Source organism: Eschscholzia californica, unplaced genomic scaffold, assembly GCF_041429995.1.
Source record: "Eschscholzia californica isolate CP2 unplaced genomic scaffold, dmEscCali1.0.p SCAF_2, whole genome shotgun sequence".
Classification (NCBI taxonomy): Eukaryota; Viridiplantae; Streptophyta; class Magnoliopsida; order Ranunculales; family Papaveraceae; genus Eschscholzia; species Eschscholzia californica.
In genome coordinates, this window is record NW_028238309.1 from 31,469,862 (window position 1) to 31,490,670 (window position 20,809).

The 20,809-nt window shown below is 41.8% G+C and overlaps 1 protein-coding gene across 6 annotated transcripts; it reads left to right on the forward strand.

The window, feature by feature from the left end:
* Window positions 1–14,792: 14,792 nt before the first annotated feature.
* On the forward strand, window positions 14,793–19,775 carry LOC147557404 (uncharacterized). Of its 6 annotated transcripts, none has more exons than XM_086658268.1 (5): window positions 14,793–15,113; window positions 17,411–17,726; window positions 17,958–18,472; window positions 18,577–18,687; window positions 19,564–19,775. In XM_086658268.1, exons 2-4 carry the CDS (start codon window positions 17,642–17,644, stop codon window positions 18,673–18,675), a joined length of 699 nt encoding a protein of 232 aa, XP_086514394.1. In that variant the 5' UTR covers window positions 14,793–15,113; window positions 17,411–17,641; the 3' UTR covers window positions 18,676–18,687; window positions 19,564–19,775. The 6 variants fall into 6 exon arrangements, with proteins under 6 accessions (XP_086514394.1, XP_086514396.1, XP_086514393.1 ...); XM_086658270.1 differs by having other exon boundaries at window positions 14,889–15,109; window positions 18,577–18,703; XM_086658267.1 differs by having other exon boundaries at window positions 14,889–15,109.
* Window positions 19,776–20,809: the final 1,034 nt, after the last annotated feature.

Below are 20,809 nucleotides of genomic sequence, written 5' to 3' on the forward strand. Positions count from 1 at the left end.
TTGTTCCACGTGTTTTGTTTCACATGTTTTGTTCCACGTGTTTTACTCTGACATCTGCTCTGTGTAATGTAGAATTAGCAGACGGAAATTTGCACGGATTTTCTCGTGACGATCAGATAGTCAGGCTCCGGAATTTCTGGGAGGAGCCCGTATTGAGGAGGAGTTGGAGAAGGTTGGTTTTCGGAGAGACTGAGTCTGCAGCTCCTAGACGCGCACAGGGTACGTGTTCTGTTTTTTGCGTTCATCAGCTTTCTCCAGGCGTTTGACTTTTACCTGTTTCCTTCGTGCGCGTAGATGTTTTCTTCAGCTATTTCCTTTGTTTCTTACAGGTGGAAACATGGCTCCAAGACAGAGTTTGAAGGTACCATCAGCTAAGGAGGTGGCCTCCAAGAAGAAAATTTCAACGAAGAAGCCGAGGGTCGAAACGTCTCCCGAGCGTGTGCTCGTTCATCCCCCTACTTCTGGTGTTGGACCCTCTTCCTCGAGAGTTAATATGCATGAGGCAGACTCTGGAGCAATGCACGTGGATTTTTCCTCCTCGATGTCGGTGTTCGAAGATCCATCCTCCCTTCGACGTGTTTCTAGCTCCTTAACTTCCGAGAGTGATAAGGCCTATCTTAGGAAGATAGGTGTTCAGAAGGCGTTGGAGCAGACGACGCTTAGTGGTTACCAGGTTTGTAGTTCGTAAAGTGTTAGAGCAGACGTCTGCTACATCATCGGCTTCCCGACTTGTATGTGTTAATATCCATATTCTTTGTTGTAGGCGATGATGAGTGCGAACTACGCCCAGGAGCATATTAGTTCTTTGAAATTGCAGATCGAAGCGGAGAGTAGTCGCCACGCAGAGTCGGAGAGATCCATGCAAGGGCGCTATGAGGAGTTAGAGGCCAAGTACTCCAAGTTGAAGATCTCTCATAAGAAGTGTGCGGGAGTGCTTAAAGAGATGACTTACAATACCGTGGCAGTAGCTCGAGGCGAGATGATGAAGGAGTACGTCGCGAACGAGCATAAAGGATGGGACCTCGAAAGAGAGATTGAGCGTTATGAGGCCCTGAAGGATGTTGATTACCACCTAGATTTTTGCTCTGACTAGAGATGTCTTTTGAGTCGTGGACTCTATTTCTTTCTTTGCTTGTCTGTTTTGGTTCAGTACTAGTTTGATAGACTTCGTGAATGGGTGAGTTTTTGCCCCATTCTTTTTAAGTATTCCGACTTGAACTTGGTGAGACGTTGATTCTCACTTTTTATATTCTGAATGAAGTATTTTGTATGAGCAAACGGGTTGTATTTTACAAGTCGTGTTGACTTATGTTTTATAGATGTGGAGCATGCCGAATCTGTGCAAGTATTTTGTGCATGTAAAAAGACAAGCAGAAGTAAGAGACTTAGATTTTAAGTGAATTAATACCTCAGGAAATTCTTTATTGATACGTGTGAAGATTTCGTACATTAGTACGAGTACAAGACAATCGGATTGTCGTATGTAACCCTTTTACAGGAAGGGTAGCAATCGGGTTGCCGAGTACATGTAAAACAGATGAGCAATCGGGTTGCTAAGTATATGTAAAGAAAATGAGCAATCGGGTTGCCACTTTGTCGATGCTTGCGGATGTAGACAGACAAACGGATTGTCTTGTAGTTGAGTTTGTTGTACATTCACACCTGGATTGTGTTGTCTTTTCATGCGTTTTTATTGTTTCTTCATCTGTTGCTTCTTCATATGTCTTTACGTGCATTTCTTCATCTGTTGCTTCTTCATGTCTTTACGTGCATTTTATTGCTTCTTCATCTGTTGCTTCTTCATATGTCTTTACGTGCATTTTATTGCTTCTTCAACTGTTGCTTCTTCATACGTCTTTACGTGCATTTTATTGCTTCTTCGTTCATGCTTGCTTTTTCCCACATCTCTTTGTCCTGTGAAAATACATCATGAGTGTGCTCCCCCCAGCCTAAGTGTAGTACTGAACTTTGTGTTGGACTTAGGCTGTGTTAACCTTCGGCAAGAGGTGTCTTCGATTTCCTGCGGGGGAAGAAACAAGTGGTCAATGGCATAGCCATTGACCCTCCGACGCTCAAGTTAGTCAAGTACTAAAAGAGAAGCGAAAGATGGAATATTTGAGTTTAGAGTGCGAAAACTACTTCCCATTTCCTCTCGACATGTTCTTGTGAGCGTGAAACGTGTACTGGTGTGAAGATGTTTTTACCAGCACAATTTCCGTTGAGGGGCTATAGTCGGTGGAAATCCCACCGACTCTTCGATGCCTAAGTCAGTACATGTACAAGCAGGAGAGAAAACAAAGAAGTAACAATAGAGTTTAGAAATGATACAGTTTGAGATGCACGACATTCCAACTGTTGTTTATGTCACGTCCATCTTGTGCTTGAATTTTATACGCGCCTTGTCCTACCACTTTAGTGATCTGATACGGGCCTTCCCAAGTGGGTGCAAGTTTTCCAGCGCCGCTTTCTTTGGTGTTCTGGAACACTTTTCGAAGTACCCAATCTCCTACCTTAAACGTTCGAGCTCGTATGTTTCTGTTGTAATGATGTGCTACTTTCTGTTGGTAAGCTGCATTTCTAATGGCTGCCATATCACGAATTTCATCGAGCGTGTCGAGATTGTGATTGAGTTGTTGCTAGTTACTTTCTTCTTCTGTCCATTGGTAACGGGTAGAAGGAAGTCCTGCTTCTGCGGGTATGACGGCTTCTGAGCCATAAGCGAGTGAGAAAGGAGTTTCTCCTGTTGGAGTTCGAACAGTGGTTCTGTACGCCCATAAGACTCCTGGTAGTTCATCTGCCCAGGCGCCTTTGGCTTTCTTCAATCGTTTCTTTATTGTGTTCATGATTGTTTTGTTGGAAGATTCAGCTTGTCCATTTGCTTGGGGGTATCTCGGAGTTGAGAAGTTTAGTTTGATCCCCCATTCTTTGCAAAAATCTTGAAAGTCGAAATTAATGAATTGCGAACCGTTGTCGGTCACAATTTCTTTTGGAACGCCAAACCTGCAAATGACATTCTTCCAAATAAAACTTTTTACCTCTCTATCTCGAATTTGGTGGAATGCTTCTGCTTCAATCCATTTGGTGAAGTAGTCCGTCACAGCTAACATGTACACCCGTTGTCCAGGTGCTGTAGGAAGTTTTCCTACTATGTCCAGGTGCTGTAGGAAGTTTTCCTACTATGTCCATCCCCCATTTCATGAATGGCCAAGGAGATAGTATTGAGTTGAGACGTTCTGGGGGAGATGAGATGTGGGTGCGAAGCGCTGACAACTATCACACTTCTTTACGAAGTCAATGCAATCTGACCTCATAGTTGGCCAATAGTACCCGGCAGTGAGTACTCTAATTGTTAGACTGCGTCCTCCGGAATGATTCCCACATTCTCCTGCATGTAATTCAGTGAGGACGTACCTGGCTTCTTGTGGGGTGATACACTTGAGATAAGGTCCTGAGTATGACCTCTTGAGTAGTTGTCCATCTAGTATGGTGTATCGGGCAGCTTTAGCACGAATCTTTCTCGCTTCTCCTTTGTCTTCTGGTAATTCATCATTTTCCAAGTATCGAATCAAGGGATTCATCCAGCTATCGATTTGATCCGTAGCGGCTACCTCTGAAGTAGGATTTTTCCACACTGCTGGCCACTCGAGCAAAACTAGAGGAATATTTTGAGTTACCTTTGTTTGAATTGAAGAACCGAGGTTAGCGAGCGCATCAGCGTGTCTATTTTCTAGACGAGGTATCTGTGTTATGTTCATTTCTTTGAAGGAAGTTTGTAACTCTTTTACGTGAGCAAGGTATGCAGTCATCTTGGCGTCACGTGCTTGATAAGTTCCCTGTAACTGGTTGACAATGAGTTGGGAGTCTGACTTAACGTCTAATCTCTGGATTCCCATTTCTTTTGCAAGTGTAAGCCCAACTATAAGTGCCTCGTATTCAGCTTCATTGTTTGTTGCTTTGAATGCACAACGGATAGCTCGTTGTATTAGATCTCCTTCGGGAGAAGTCAGAGCTATTCCCAACCCTACACCGTTCATGTTGCTTGAACCATCTACTGATAGGTTCCACTTCTGTTCGCTTTTGTCGGTTAAGCACAACAACTCTTTCTCTGCCTGTATTAGTATGTTAGGTGAAAAATCAACAAGGAAATACCTGTGATTTGATGGCGGTCCTTGGTTGGTATGAAATGTCATACTCACTCAGCTCCACTGCCCACTTGGTGAGACGTCCAGAAAGTTCAGGTTTGTGGAGAACATTCTTTAGAGGAAATGTTGTAACGACCACTATTAAGTAACACTGGAAATAAGGTCTGAGTTTACGAGCAGCAGTAACCAGTGCAAGGGCAACCTTTTCTAACCGGCTGTATCGGGTCTCTACGTCTAAAAGTGATTTGCTCACGTAGTAGACTGGAAGTTGTTTTTTATCTTCTTCTCGTACCAGCACAGCGCTTACTGCTGTCTCCGCAACTGCCAAATAAATGTAAAGTTTCTCACCTTCTTTGGGTTTTGAGAGTAGAGGTGGTGAGGTCAGGTACGCTTTGAGTTGCTGAAGTGCATCTTCGCATGCTGGCGTCCACTCAAAGTTTTTTGACTTGCGTAGGGAGGCGAAGAAAAGGTAACACTTTTCAGAAGATTTTGATATGAAGCGACTGAGTGCGGCGACTCTCCCTGCTAACTTCTGCACGTCTTTTATGCAAGTGGGAGATGGAATGTTCATGACTGCTTGTATCTGTTCTGGGTTGGCTTCGATTCCTCTTTGTGTCACCATGTAACCTAAGAACTTTCCTGAGGAAACACCAAATGAACATTTAGCAGGGTTTAGTTTCATGTTATACCTTTTGAGGACGTCGAAGGCTTGGCGAAGGTGATCGAGATGTTGTTCCGCTTCCAATGACTTAACCAACATGTCGTCTATATATACTTCCATCGTATCCCCTATCATTTCAGCGAACATTCGGTTGACGAGCCTCTGGTAAGTGGCTTCTGCGTTCTTTAAGCCGAAGGGCATTACTTTGTAGCAAAAGATGCCTCTTTCTGTCACAAAGGCAGTTTTCTCTTGATCATCAGGATGCATCAAGATCTGATTGTACCCGGAGAAGGCATCCATGAAACTGAGGAGTTCGTGTCCAGATGTAGCGTCGACTAGCATGTCAATATGTGGTAATGGAAAGGAGTCTTTCGGACACGCCTTGTTGAGGTCGGTAAAATCGATACACACTCTCCACTTGCCATTCTTCTTTTTTACCACTACTACATTAGCAAGCCAGTCGGGATAGTGGACCTCACGAACTGAGCCGATGTCGATCAACTTCTGAATTTCTTCGTTGATTACTTTGTTTCTTTCTGGAGCAAACTTTCTCCTCTTTTGCTTGACCGGAGGGAAGCTCGGATCAACCTGTAATTTATGAACGATAACCTGCGGGTCAATACCTATCATGTCAGCGTGTGACCATGCGAAGCAATCATGGTGAAGCGTGAGGAATTCTACTAGCTTTTCTCTGAGCGTAGGATTCAGTGTTGAACCGATCTGTATTTTATGATCCGTTAGCTCTGGGTGAATCTGTACTTCATCCAACTCCTCCATAGTTGGCTTGTCTGGGTCACTATGGAGTAGTTGTTCTGTCTGTAATTGTTATAAGGGAGCTTTGGGCGTCTTCAAGGTGTTTTTGTAGCAGTTTCGAGACGTCCTCTGTTCGCCTTTGACTTCACGTACCCCCCACGGAGAGGGAACCTTATAACTTGGTGGAAGGTTGATGGGACCGCCCTCATGTTGTGGATCCAAGGACGTCCAAGTATGATGTTGTAGGCAGAGGGACTGTCGAGTACTACGAAGGTTGTACTCATGTTGATTCCACCTGCAAAAACAGGTAAAGAAATTTCGCCGAGCGTGTACTTTTGCTCGCCGCTGAAATCGATGAGAATGGTGGGTCGGCGACATATACTCGTTTCTTCCAGTCCCATTCCTCGCAATGCATGTAAAAACAACACGTTAGTAGATGAACCATTATCGACAAGTATTCTTTTAACAAGAACATTAGAAATAGTAAGTGAGATAACGAGAGCATCATGATGAGGGTTGACGAGCCCTGATGCTTCATTGTCTGGGAAGCTGAGAACTTGGTCTGTGAAGACAGGTGAAGATGTTTTAGATGAGTGAGCGTCTGGGTTGGCCGCTACACGTGCACTTCTTTTGGCGGCTGAATGACTGACTCCACTACTTCTGATCCTCCTGTGATAACCAAACATGTTTTTGTTGGAGTTGGTTCCTCTGGTTCCTTTGGATGAACATCTCTTTGGGCTATAGTATTTTTCCCTTTATCTGTCAATAGGTCAGTGAGGTGACCTCTCTTCAAGAGTTCAGCTACTTCTAGTCGAAGGGCTATGCAGTCAGCGGTCATGTGCCCGTGGTCAGCGTGGAACTCACACCACTTGGTATTGTCTCTCTTATCACTAGGAGTTTTTGTCTTGGCGGGCCATCTTACTACATTGCCCATTCCTTTCATTACAGCGACTACTTCGACAGGTTCAATGTTGAGATTGCATTCTGGAATTTTGGAGCGAACAGGCGCTTGATTTTTATAACTTGGACGCCCAGAGGGGTTGCTGAATGGTTTCCTGTTCTCCCTGGACAAGGGTCCTCTGGATGTTGGATATGGTTCTGCATGTCGACGATCGCTCCTTCTGTCGGACTGTCTAGAGCGTCGATCACTGTTTCTTCCTTCATACGAGTATGACCTGTTTCGGTGGGCTTCGTCTTCTTCCCAACGAATTTCTACCCACACCCTTGCTAATACGTCTTCCATTGTAGTGCAGTTGAACTTTGTGAGTTCTTTGTAAAGTTCTCCATCTGGTAGAAGACCTTTTCTGAAGGCGTCTACAGCAGTTTCCTGGTTACAATAAGGGATAGATACTTTCTCCCTGTTAAATCTTCCCACGTAGTCACGTAGTGGTTCTCCTCTTCTTTGGTGGACTCTGTACAAGTCACCAGAAAGTTTTTCCAACTTTTTGCTGCTGGCGAATTGTTCGACAAAGGTGTCCGTCAACTGAGCAAATGATGCAATCGAGTTATTTGGGAGGTTTGTGTACCACTGCAATGCTGGTCCGATGAGACTAGACCCAAAACTTTTGCACATGCAGGCTTCACGCAGGTCTCTTGGAATAGCTGCTGTGAACATCCTCTGTTTGTAAGAGGCAATGTGGTCATCTGGGTCAGACGTACCATCATACATCTTCATGTTCGGGAAAGAAAACTTCTTTGACATCTCCACCAACGCGATAGCATCGACAAAGGGCGAGTCAGCGTAACTGTGAGGAAGACTCTTTTTTAAAGGAGTGGGCATTCCTGGAATACGTGTAATCAATGCTTCCATCTCTGCCAATTTCTTTGCCATTGCCTGTTCTAGAGGAGTACCTGTAAACGCAAACGGAAGCGAATCAGAAGATACATTAACTTGAGTTGATCCGTTTGTCATAGGATACATAGTAGGTAAAGTATATGGGAGAGAAGAGTGAAAGGGTGTAGTTGTTGGAAGAGTTTGATGCGTGTGCTGGGAGACACGTAATGGTGTGACAGGAGTAGCGGTAGGGACTGGAGTTGATCCTCCAGCTGTTACAGGAACTTCTTGACTCGAGGGGCCTGCTCCTTCTGTACTTGTAGGAACTGGTCTGGCATTTCTCGAGGTATGAATTCTGGAACCTCCTGGAGTCATCATAGAAAGTTCAGTAATTTTTTTCTGGAGTAATTGGTTCTCTGCTCTAACCAACAGGTTCTCTTCTTCCAACGCTTTGAAGCGTTCAGAGTTCTCTCGTACTTGAGCGGTAAAGTGCAGCAAGTTGAGCAGAAACGTCAAGAGGAGCAGATGTCATGTTTTCTTCCATTTGGCTGATTGTCTTCGTTGTTAGTTGCTGAGGCCCCATGGTGGGCGCCAAACTGTAGACGGTGAAAAGTCTACGGGTCGGAAGTCAGAAGGTCGGAAGCGTGAACGTCTTCTGGAATTCCAAACGTCGAATTCTTGATTGATGGGCACCAGCAACGTGTGAAAGAAACCTGCAAAAGAAGGTGAACAAACACAAACAAACCCGTGAAGGCTTGGGGGGACACCGGGATGGTGCCTGCCAAGGGCCCTCCGACGGTCAAGTCAGCAAAGTATTACAATGGATAATAAATGAAAAGCCGAGGGTATAACCGTTGATGTATAATTGGAGAGTGGCTAGGCTCGTAGAATGACCGGAGTTCGAATCTACGGGAGTGAAATGATCAGAAGTATGAGAGTAGATGTTACCAGTAGCGTCGAGCAAGAAGAAGGTTGTGATCTCCTCGAAGACGTCTGGAAGCGTCGAGCAGGAAGCGTCGAGCCGGAAGCGTCGAACAGGAAGCGTCAAGCAAGGATAAGCTTTAACACCCTTGAGGCGTCTAGTAGTGTCGACGACCAGAACCAGGTGAACTTGTATGCAAAACGTCTCAAGGATAATCGAAGAACAGAGAGCGAGTGGAGAAGAAGAAGTAGTATGGGTTGCTTTGCTCTGTATTCGATGTCTTGAGAAATGAAAGTGCTCCTCTTTATATAGGCTTGAGGAGTGATCCGTTGGGAGGAGTAAAGGCTGACCGTTACGGAGTAAATGCATGGTAAGATACCTGGGATATGGTGACGTGTATACTGGCTGTACATGCACAACGGTTGTGCATGTTCTCTGGCAACTACTCCGATTGTGCATGTGCATGGTCTCACATTTATGTGAGACGTTACCATGTTATGCATGTCATTAATGGGGGATAATTGTGTCTGGAGTTACGTTGACCAAGCTTGAGATCTATGTCATTATGGGCATATGTGACATGTCGAGGATCTCATCGTCAAGTGATCTTTGACACGTGGTGCGTGGAGATATAGACGTGTCGAGCGCCAGACGTGTGGAGATTCGGGCGTGTGGAGCTTTGTGCACGTGGAAACTCTTTGCACGTGATTGGGCCTTGACACGAGTTTTAGGGTCTAGTTGACGAGTGCCCATTAAGAGACTTCTGGGCTGGGCCCAAACAAGGACAAGCGAGCCGGGTTGGGCTTGACGTCTCGATGGACATTTTATCGTCGAGGGCCCAGGTGTAGTTTTTGGTCAACACAACGGCCACAAGACCGACAATTGTTGGCACCTAAAAAATCTTATCGAAGAAATGGTAATAAAGGGAGAACTGGATAAGTACATCCAAAAATAGCAGCGACCCTACGAAAACCGGAACAAAAGGTCGGTAAACAGGGCAGGAATTGGATCGGGACCGGAAACCAACGAGCAGGGTCTGACTTTCAAAAAGGCAAACAAAGGTCTGGAGGGACCAACTTGAGTAAAGGGAAATATCAACACCATAGCAGGAGGACCAACCCTCGGCGGAGCAACTAAAGGGGAACAGCGTAGATACGCCAACGAGGCGAAGAACCCGCCAGTCCTACTAATCAAACCTGTCGTGGAAACTCCACCCATCGTCTTTACTGATGACGATCTAGTTGGGGTAATAACTCCACACGCGGATCCATTGGTAATAAAGGTTGTAGTGGCCAATTGGAGGGTAGGACGCATCCTGGCCGATACCAGAACCTTGACAGAAGTCATGAGTCAGACATGCTTCCAAAAACTCGGGGTAAGTCATCACCACCTCAAATCTTATAAATCTTGCTTGACAGGGTTCGGCGACAACCAGGTTGAAATAGATGTAGTAGCAACCCTGCCAGTACTAATCGGTGAATGAGAATCGGCAAAAGCGATAATGTTAAACTTCGCCATTGTCGATAAGATGAAATTCCCAGTTCCGGGAACGAATCACATAGGGACGGTCAGAAGAGACCAGAAAATAGCCCGGGAATGTTACCTTATTTCCGCCCAAGACTGCGAGGAAGAAGCATTCAACCCGACCACAATCAGAGGAGACAAAGTGTTCTACGATGACCCCATGGCAGACATGCAGAGCTGAAAGACTCAGGTCATCACTACCCCTAATCTACTTTCCTTTAAATAAAGCCATTAGGCAAAAGAGGTAGCATTACTAGCTACATATTCTAACAAATTAAAATAGTTTTAACAAAAAAGCTATAAAAGGAGGAGTCCTGGTTAAACTCATCTCGCTCTGAATCGAGCAGGTAGCCCTGACAGCGAAAGCCACGACCAGGGGACCTAAAGGTAGCCTTGGTAGCGAGAGTAACGACCAAGGGCCCTAATTTAAAAACAACCCTGCTAGCGAGAGCCACGACCAGGGACAAGATAGCCTCGGTAGCTACGACCGAGGGCTCTAGGAGCAGTCCTAGTTAAACTGAACTTTACTTGAGTAAAACTGACCTTTCACCAAGGTCCCAAGGAGAAGTCCAAGTCAAACTGATCAGCTCAAGCCGGCAAATGAGGTAGCTCTGGTAGCTACGACTGTGACCCGAGGCCTCGCAAGGAGAAGTCCTAGTTAAACTTAAACTCTTTACTCGAGTAAAACGTGATCCCTGAGGATCCCCAAGGAGAAGTCCTAGTTAAAGTACAACCCTGGCGAAGATGACCGCGGGTAGAAGGAGAAGTCCTTGCGAAACTATTCATACTTGAAATGAGGAAGACAGCCCTGGTAGCTAAGGCAACGACAAGGGGCACGGTAGGAGTCCTGACGAAAAGTAGTTGTGCTCAAGCCAACGAAACCAGCTCTGATAACGAAAGCCACGACTAGAGGTCTAAGGGGAAGTCCTAGTTAAACTAGTCGAGCTCAAGCCGACGCAACCAGCTCTGATAGCGAAAGCCACGACCAGAGGTCCAAGGAGAAGTCCTAGTTTAACTAGTTGAGCTCAAGCCAACGAAACCAACTCTGATAGCAAAAGCCACGACCAGAGGTCTAAGGAGAAGTCCTAAGTAAACTAGTCAAGCTCAAGCTGACGAAATCGACTCTGATAGCGAAAGCTGCGATCGGAGGTCTAAGGAGAAGTCCTAGTTAAACTAGTTGTGCTCAAGCCAACGAAATCAGCTCTGATAGCAAAAGCCACGACTGGAGGTCTAACGAGAAGTCCTAGGTAAACTAGTCAAGCTCAAGCTGACGAAATCAGCTCTGATAGCGAAAGCTGCGTTTGGAGGTCTAAGGAGAAGTCCTAGCCAAACTGGTTGCGCTTAAGCCAACAAAACCAACCCTGGCAGTGAAAAAGCAACGACCAGGGGTCCAAGGAGAAATTCTAGCTAAACGGTTCAAAATCAGATTAAATAAAAGACAACCGTGGGAGCAATAGCCCTGATCAGGGACAAAGGTAAGCTCGGAAATCGTCATGATTTACAGAGTCGCGCTAATTTGGGTTCTATTTTAGTAGGAAGAAATAGTAAGATTAGAGCATGATAGATTAAGCCTAACTTTCTTTGAATTTCGCAGAAGCGATCATTCAAACCATGCGTAGTAAGTTAGGGAATGATTAGTAAGATTAGGGCTTTAGATAAATAACCACTCCGCATTTAAGTATTTGCAGATAAAACCAGAGTAAAAAAGAAGAGCATCAAGAGACGCCCATCATCAACTATTTACAGGTTGGACGAAGAAGAAGAAACGGGAGAGGAGGCAGACAGAGAAATTACATCAGAAGGAATTAGGTATATGGAAGTTTGTATAACCACTGCCACGAGACTACCGTCTAGCAAACGAACCAAATATCCCGTTATTTCAAAAGTCACTCGCCGGTCGTCGTCCAATACCCCTCTCTGGGAGAGTTGCAAGGGACAGAAGGGTTCGCCGAACAGAATCGCTTCTAAGTTCTCAAAAACGGACAAGCCGATAAACCGAAAGACCCTGATCGGACCTTCACGTTCAACATTTGTGTGATAATGGCGAACGTAAAAACTTTCAGCAAGAAGCGTCCGACGAAAACTATTCTCAAGTTTATCTCAGGGAAGAAGACCCTCGATGGACCAACTAGCCGTGAAGGAAATGGATGGAATTATCCACCCATTCGAGTCATATTTATAGGCCTAAGTCAGGGGAAGGCGGAACGAACAGATGGATCGGTCAGGGAAAAATGAACCGAATAGTCAGTATTGGAGATAAATCATCGCTCTTTCATAAGATGGTGGCCAATGTTAGGAAACAATAAACAGTAAGGGGAGAGCTCTAACAGGTGATTTTATTCAATTACTTAACTAAGCTTATTACAGAAAAAATTGCAACACGAATATATCAAGAAGAGTACGACCATTCAAATCTATTACAGAAGAAATTGTAAATGGGACGAAAAATTAACAAAAAGAAGAGACAGGGTAAGGAAAAAAAAACCAAAGAACGTGAAAGACTAGAAGAACATCCACGCCATTTGGTTAGACGGAAACTGAGAAATTACCAGGTACCCCTTTTCAGAAAAGTTGCCAAGACAAGAAGACAACCAAGGGAAAAATAACCCCCTTTGTCATCATCACCATGTCCTGAGCATCCCAATCGGAGGCAGCACTGGCATCTCAACTACCTTGAGGGATCCTCAAAAATAGCTCATGGGATTACCACGACCATTATGAAGAAACCCATCTTTTACCACGGTCATTATGAAGAAACACTCCTCAAGCAGGCGATCTTGTATAAACTCAAACAGAGGCCGCATCTCGGATCTTTGGCAGAAACGGGAAAAATGAGAAGACAACCTCAAAAGAGGGGCTCTCTTAAATTCCCTCTCGAACTTTCGGTGATAAGGAATTAGATAACCAAAGCAAGTTATTTATAGTAAAAGAAGATGACCAAGGGACTTCTTGAAAACAAACAAGGGTCATAGAAGACAAAGACCAAACATATCTCGGGAACACACGAAGGAATGATGACCAAGGGATACACATGGCTCGAGATCGATAAGGTCTGATAGAATGACAGTAGATTTTAAGGTAACGCATTCTATCCCCAAATAGCAAGACTCCACGCGTCTTCGCGTGAGGGAAAGAACTGTCGTGTGCAATAACCCAGAAGATCAACGCTGAAAGCACATGATCAGAGGATCAAATCTATGACGTCACAAAATCACGCATGGAAAAGATAAATTACTTGCGCAGAAGACGAAACGTGTCTTGGGAAAGTAAACCACACGTTAAGACAAAAGCACGGCTGGGATGACTCTTGCCAAAACAACACTCGGCCGAAAAATACCTCCACTTAGCAGGTACCAATCAGCTCTGGAGCATAGCACAATGCTGAGTTCCACCAACTAGCCCTGGTCAAGGTAAGACCCAAAGAGTTTCTCGATACAGCTTTGGGATAGGTAATACTCTCGACTTCAGGCCTTCAAATAAAGTAAAAACACACGAGTTACTTCTACTCTTTAGTCTCTTTACTTTCAACTAAGGAGTGGCGGGACTCATGATGATGCATAAAATGTCCAGACGTTGACTAACGTCTGAAGAGTCAAGATCAGACCTGAAGTCTCTTGGAACGACTCGGCTTAAGGCAACAAGACAGCTAAACACCTAACGGTCCACCATACGTTCCCCTAACTTAGAGGTCGGTTGAAAGAAATCAACTCTGCACTAAACGCCCTTGACATGGATAGATCAGCCCTGGGATCTTAAAAGGAATAAGGGGGGTCTCCACAGGTTCGGCCCATATCTTAAGCCCAGAACTGGGAAGATATCAGCGCTGCGCGACCTAATGACTTAATCCCGGACTTTCTAGAAAGATCTCAGTCGGCCTCACATCTTGAGTGTTTAAGCCCGATTGGACTCCACGTATCTAGAAGAGGAAACTTCTCCTTTAAAGTCTATCACTCCGACAAAATATATACAAAGTATCGTTGAACTTCGGAACTTTCACTTATCAAATATCCGGGATAGACTCGAAGAAAAACTCTAGATACGCAAAAAAGGTAACTTCCCTTACGGTTCAAGACCCCGTTATTCCTTTTAAGATCCCAGGATTGATCTATTCGTGCAAAGGGCGTTTAATGCAGAGCAGGTTTCTTTCGGCCGACCTCCCAGTTAGGGGAACGTATGGTGGACCATCTGGTGTTTAGCTGTCCTGAGATCGTGTCCTGTGAAGGACGAAGTGGGGGCCTTTTTATAGGCGAAGTTAAACCGACTGTGATTAGTGGCGGTGGTGAGGCGGTAGCCGTCAAACCGTAAGGGAAGTTGCATCTTTGGCGTATCTAGGGTTTCTCTTCGAGTCTATCCCGGATCTTTGATAAGTGAAAGTTCCTAGGTTCAAGGATACTTTGTATATATCTTGCCGGAGTGATAGACTTAAAAGGAGAAGTTTCCTCTTCTAGATACGTGGAGTCCAATCGGGCTTAAACACTTCAAGATGTGAGGCCGACTGAGATCTTTCTAGACAGTCCAGAATTAAGTCATTAAGTAGCACAACGCTAGTATCTCCCAAGTTCTGGGCGTAAGATATGAGCCGAACTTGTGGAGACCCCCCTTATTCCTTTTAAGATCCCAGGTTATACATTTACTTTCTCTGAGAGCATCTCCAATGGGACACTATAATAAACACTCTAAAAGTCTAGTTGTCAAGTGTTAAATAAAAATTCTCTTTTTCCAGTGTCAATATAGAGACACTCTAAATTTGTTTGGTCTCCAATGGTGATCTCTTAAATTTCTTACTTAATACACATGTTACTTTTAAATTGAATATGAAAAAAGTAGTTGAAGAGAAAACGTTCCTATTGGTTTAAATATTATATTGACACTTAGAGAGTCTCAAAGAGACACTCTAGTTTTAAAGTTTTTCTCTTTAGACACTATGTAATAAATGTGTCCACTTCGTAATATAATGTCTAACAAAGTGTTCCATTGGAGATGATTTTTTAACAAAAACTCCAAAAAGTCATATGTGACGAAGTGTTAGAGATTGAGTGTCCCATGGGAGATGCTCCTGAGTATTATACACTTGTTGATTTATATACTTTTTAACCTTATCAAGAGAGATTTAATATACCAAACTATACCGAGAGAGATTGTGTGCGAGTCTGTGATAGAGAGAGGCACTTCTACTGTGCCGGGACAAAATAGGATAGAGACGGGAAAGAGAGAGAGAGAGAGAGAGAGAGAGAGAGAGAGAGAGAGAGAGTGCTGGGGAGGAATAAACCTAGAACAACTAAGGGTTTTTTCTCAAAGGTTGATTTTGTTGCTGTTTTTGAACAGAGAAAGAGGTCGGTAGGTTCCTACTTTTTTTATTTCGATTCCTTCATAGGTTTTCTGGGTTTGCTTTGATGTGTTAGATTTCATATACTGCTTATGACATTCTATCTAGATTTGCCTAAACCTTTTCAGATATTGGTTTTTTGAGAACACGTTAAATTAATTAGTGCTGATTTAATTACTATCTGTGTGTTTGATTTAGTTCAGACTCAAATATCTCAGATTGAGTTCGTGAAGCTAGATAACTACTAATTTCATCTGAAGGGACTGAAATGTCATAAGATGAACTTCTAAGTATTTAATATGTTTATAAGCTAGATAACTACTAATTTCATCTTAAGGGACTGAAATGTCATAAGATGAACTTCTAAGTATTTAATATGTTTATATGTGGTACTTGAGAGCTAACCCTAGTTAAAGCATTCCTGTCTGCACAGCTAATATATTTTCGCCTTTTCATGCTTCTGCTGAAGTTCTAAAACACATGGACAAAGATGTTTGAGTTCTTTTCGAACGCAGGGGGTAGAAGGATGCATTGGGTAGCATGACACTATCTATGCAAACTCATTGGGTAGCATGGCACTATATAAAAGAGCAAAGCGTGATGCCACAGATAAGGAATTTCCCATTTATAAACTCATTTGGAACAAAAATGTCCCTCTAAGAGTGAGTATCACTATATGGGCTGCTTGTGTTCATAAAATTCCAACTGTGGATCAATTGAACCACAGGGGTTTTCAACTTTCAACCAGATGTGTCCTATGCAAAGAAGCAGAGGAGACAACAGATCACATACTCGTCCATTGTAAGATTGCTTTATATCTTTGGCAGCACTTTAAGAGGTCGGGTCTGGTCAGCTGGTTCCAGCCCTCCTGCATCCAAAATGCAATCAAACTATGGCCGAAGTCTAGAAGGAGAAAGAAAGGCAAAAATTTGGAATACAATTCCAATAGCCATATTGAAGGATAGAAACAACAAGATTTGTAAGGAGACCAACCAAGCGAGTATGGTGCTGCAAGAAGATGTTAAATGACTATTATGTCATTGGAGCAGGAATATATTAGGGGCTAAATTAATGTCTTATCATGATAGAGTCTTAAATTGGGTTAACATAATGTCATAACATAGTAGTCCAATCTAATATAGATATGTACCCTGTACCCTAATTATACTTTTTCTTAATATATATTCTAATATTCATACGAAGTTTCAGAAAAAAAAGATCATTGGACCTGTTTCTGTATGTTTGTATTTACATGTATCGTTATGATCAAAATTAATTTAAAATGCATGAATTAGCTCATGAACATTATTATATTGTCGCTTGGTCTATGTTTTTCATTTTCTTGTAGTGCAATATAATTTAGGCCATCTGACTCTGGATTCCTTTAGGATACGGTTTCTAGCAAGTATAATAAAATAGAAACAAATGTTGTAATTACTAATAGTTGTTAAGGCTGATATCGCATGAAAAGTGGAAAATGTGTAAAGTTAGCATTGAAACTAAAGTTCATGTCTCATTAGTCAGTACTCCCATAACAGTGGGGCTTTAAGTACTTGATCAACAGTGCTTGTTGTGTATACTCAATCTAGTAAGTAGTAAGTATCTTCATAAGCCCTGGGGTTGGATTGGATTCACAGTGTATTTTTGCGTTGACATAGGAGTTGAAAGCTTAGTGTAAGAAGCTTTACCTTAGATGAGGTTTGGAGTGTTAATCTGTTAGTTTTATTATGTCTTGGAGTTTATGCGACACAAACATATTAATAATTTGAGTTTGTTTAAACACTTAAAAACTTTATAATATTATAACAAAGTGCAAAAGAATATGGTATGTTTTTTCATATATTAATATGGTAGAATGTATCTTCTCAAAATCAATGTACGCCTTTTACGTCTCGAAGCGCAGCCTCAAGGCTCACTTTCTCAAAGCAACCCGCGTTGAGGCGGACAACAACTTTTTAATGTATTGTTGAGACATCTTCATTATCTTGGTTGCATGTTGGTAATCTTAGTTTGTTTTAACACATAATTTATATTATTTATGCGAAGTACAAAAGAATATGGCATATATATATTTTCTTATGTAAATACCGTGGAAAATTGTCTTCTCAATATCAATGTGCGCCTTCTATGCCTCGAAGCATACACCTCACTTTCTCAGAGAACCCCTTTGCGGCAGACAACCGCTTTCCAAAACATTGTTGAAACATCTTCATTATCTTGGTTGCTTGTTGGTAACTGAGTATGCCTTTGGGGCCTTAGCTAGTGAAAATGTACTTTTGCCTGGTTTTAACCAGCTATGTCTTTTCAGGGCTTGGTGATACACTTCAGTTTCAGGCTAGGTCACTATTCTTGGGATTCAACCCGATACGGTTGAGAATGAAGATATAGGAAGTTATAGTTTGAGTACCCAAGAGACAGAGGTGAGCCTAGCTAGTGACCTAAAGAAGAGATAGAAGAAAGGGGAGTCAATCTGTCACTATAATCAACTTTTCTTTCTCTTCCCCTCTCATTTGGTCTTACGCTATTCATAAGAATAATCATGGGTGGAAAGAAGAAAGCTGCAAAAAGAAAGCAGAAAGCTGGAGGATTGAACATCAATTCTCCTCCAAACTCTCAACCACATGGTATGCAATTTCAGTTATTCCCTTTGCCTTTGTTTACTCCCCAATCTGTTTTGATCCCATTTTCCCTTTATTATTTGATTTTTCTATTATTGTTGAACTTCATAATGGCTCCTTTCTAATCATTAATATTGTCTCCCCATTTCAGTCGATATCGTATTTAAACTAGTTTGTTAATTGAACCTTCTCTCCCTCTCTCTGTATATATATATATATATATATATATCTTTACAGAGGATGTTCATTTAAGAACTGATGATTTGAAGGAAGACAGCAGTGGTAGCAATCCTGCTGCATCCGAGGAGGAAAATCTTGATCAATTAATTGAGAAAAATAAAGACTATTGTGATTCTGTTGAATTATCTAAATCTGATCAAAAATTCGTTACGGGAGGCTCTGAAAATGGTGAAGAAAGACCACAGAATAAACCAGAGGAAGTTATTGAGGTAATTGAGATTGTGAATGAGACTGATGTAGATCGTAATGGTGGAACTGGTTGTATCGAGTGTGTTGAATCTATCAAGCAATCAGTAATTGGTGGTATATCATCAGATGGTAGTAGTAATGAAGATTACAAAGCCAAAATGTTGGTGAGCGTTGAGAAAGTTGAGGATTCAAGACCGATCCATTCGCCTACAAAGGAAATTGATGACAACATAGTTCTACTGTCAGATGTCCGTTGTGTCGATGCTAGTGGTGGAAGTCAAAATAAAAAAGAAGCTCAGACACCTGAAAGCTCACAAAAGCAGGTAAATAATACTTCCAAGCACATAATGTGATAATTCAATCTCTATTTCCAGATGTAATTTACAAGAGTCTATATATGATTATGTTTGCTTTTTGGATGAATCAGAAGCAAGAACAGGTAAGAATTATTCCACCGATGGCCCAATCAACATCTTGGAAGAGTTGCTGTGGATTGTTTGAAGTTTTAGCAGGCGATAACCGATAATGGAACTTTATCGTACAATATTCTCCCCGTATGTAGTGAAATCTTTTTAATCTGTTTTTTTTCGTGCATTGCTCTCTCATTGGGGGTCATCAACGAGACTGTCGCTATAGATTTATTATAGATATCTATCTTCGGTGAGTAGTTAAAGAGATTTGCGATATTTATATGTTAGCTAATCAGCGAGTAATGGTTAAACTTTTTAACTAGTTCACTAGCAATTTGTTTTGATGAATAGATAAGTCTATAACTGTTTAACTAGCAACAATTTATAGCCTCATAGTCATAATTTGTAAACACTATGTTCTTACCTCTATTCCAATGGCAATAGTTTGCTTATGCTTGTCCCTCATTTTGTCAATTGACATAAAATTATGTAAGAAAGCAGTTTATATTTCCCAGAAGGGGAGCTCATCTTATTCTTTAAATCTTGATAGTAACTATTTGTAGTTCCAAGTCTTGGATGATTTTCTTAAGTTTGGCAGACACCATATTTGATTTATCTCATCATTTATTTGCTGTATTTGTGGTGCCATTGAAATGAAGACTAGATTTAACCGGTCTTGTTTTCCATTTAATTTACTGAATTATATCCTGCAACCACCAGATAAACTCTTACGATAGATTCTGTGCCACAAAGTTATATTAGGAATGAACTAGTAGCTGTTCTCACGTGTAGGTAGATGCTTGAGGAATAAACTAAAACTGGATTGTTTATTGACCCACCCTCAAGTTCGAATATTTATTGGTGATTTTGTTGAACTGTATTTTGTTATTGTCATGAGAAAATTGGAAATTCACATGAGGAAATATAATTCAAAAGAAAACTAGATGTTAGTTTTATTGGTTCAACTTTCAACTAAGGAATTTACTTTTGATTATTTGATGCAGCGAAGTCTTCATTTATTCTGAAGATGGGAATGATAATAGTTGAATCTGCAATATTCTGTATGACAAATATATTTAGATAGCATTATCATCAAGTTTTTAACCAGTATTAAAATGTTTTGGTGCTCAAGGTTGGTGATGATGAAGCTGTTCTTTATCAACTTGATTATCAAATTTGATAGATCTCATAATAGTAAATGATCATTGACAGGAAATGTGTTACTTTCTCTTTTTGTTCATTTTGTCAACTTGGGGTTTACATTGATGCCTGGGATTTGCTGCTCTTACGATGAGAGATTTCTATAGCCTATAGACTTCACAGCAGTCAAAGTTTGGGCTCCTTTCGTCCTCTGGTATCAGCAACTTCGGCTCATGTTATGTTTAGTGTCCTTGCAGACTATGGCCTCTTGTCTGCACATTTTGACTGTAGTCGTTGTTTGCCACTTGTCATCTACCTATCGCATCCTGACCATTTGGCAATTTATGAATCCCTCTGGGGGCTTGGTCCTAAAATTTAGGTTGCCATTAAGTGGACAAACAAATTTGTTATGTGAACACAAATTGTGTTGGGTGTAAATGTAATTTTTTTTAATATAACGGGACAGTTCTAGGTCTTTCTCTTGCTAAAACTCCTACCTTCACCGCCATCGCCATGAGAATGGAGAGTTTATACCCTATGCAGAACTATTGACTCCAACATCTGGGTATTGGACTACCCAATTTCGTGACCTTCCACTTATGTAAAATATTAAGGCCACGGTTGGAATAAAGAAAATTTTCCGGGGAATAAAGACTTTTCTTAAAACTAGTCAAATAAGATTGACTTTTCATGTTTTGCTAAGGGGCTTCTACTTTTAGAAGATGCTATAAAAAAAGGCTCCTCCATCTCATCACCTCTCTCTACCACTTCATCTTCTCGACACCTCATCATCTTCTCCGGCGACCTTCAAACATAATTTTTTTTTTTGTTTGTTTTTTTCTCTCTCTAACACTACTTCATTATTTATGTGAAAATAATGATATGTAGACAAAAAACTAACGTATATACTCCCTCTGTCCCAATTTAAGAGTCCCGTATTCCTTTTTCGTCTGTCCTAAATTAAGAGTCCCATTCCTCTTTTATCATATAAAATCCATAGATTTTCCAATTATACCCGTGTTGACAATATATAATGTATTTATTACTTAATTAAAACAATTCGTATTTTGGTAATCTTTTAGAAAGAGATGAGAATAATTTGTGTTTATG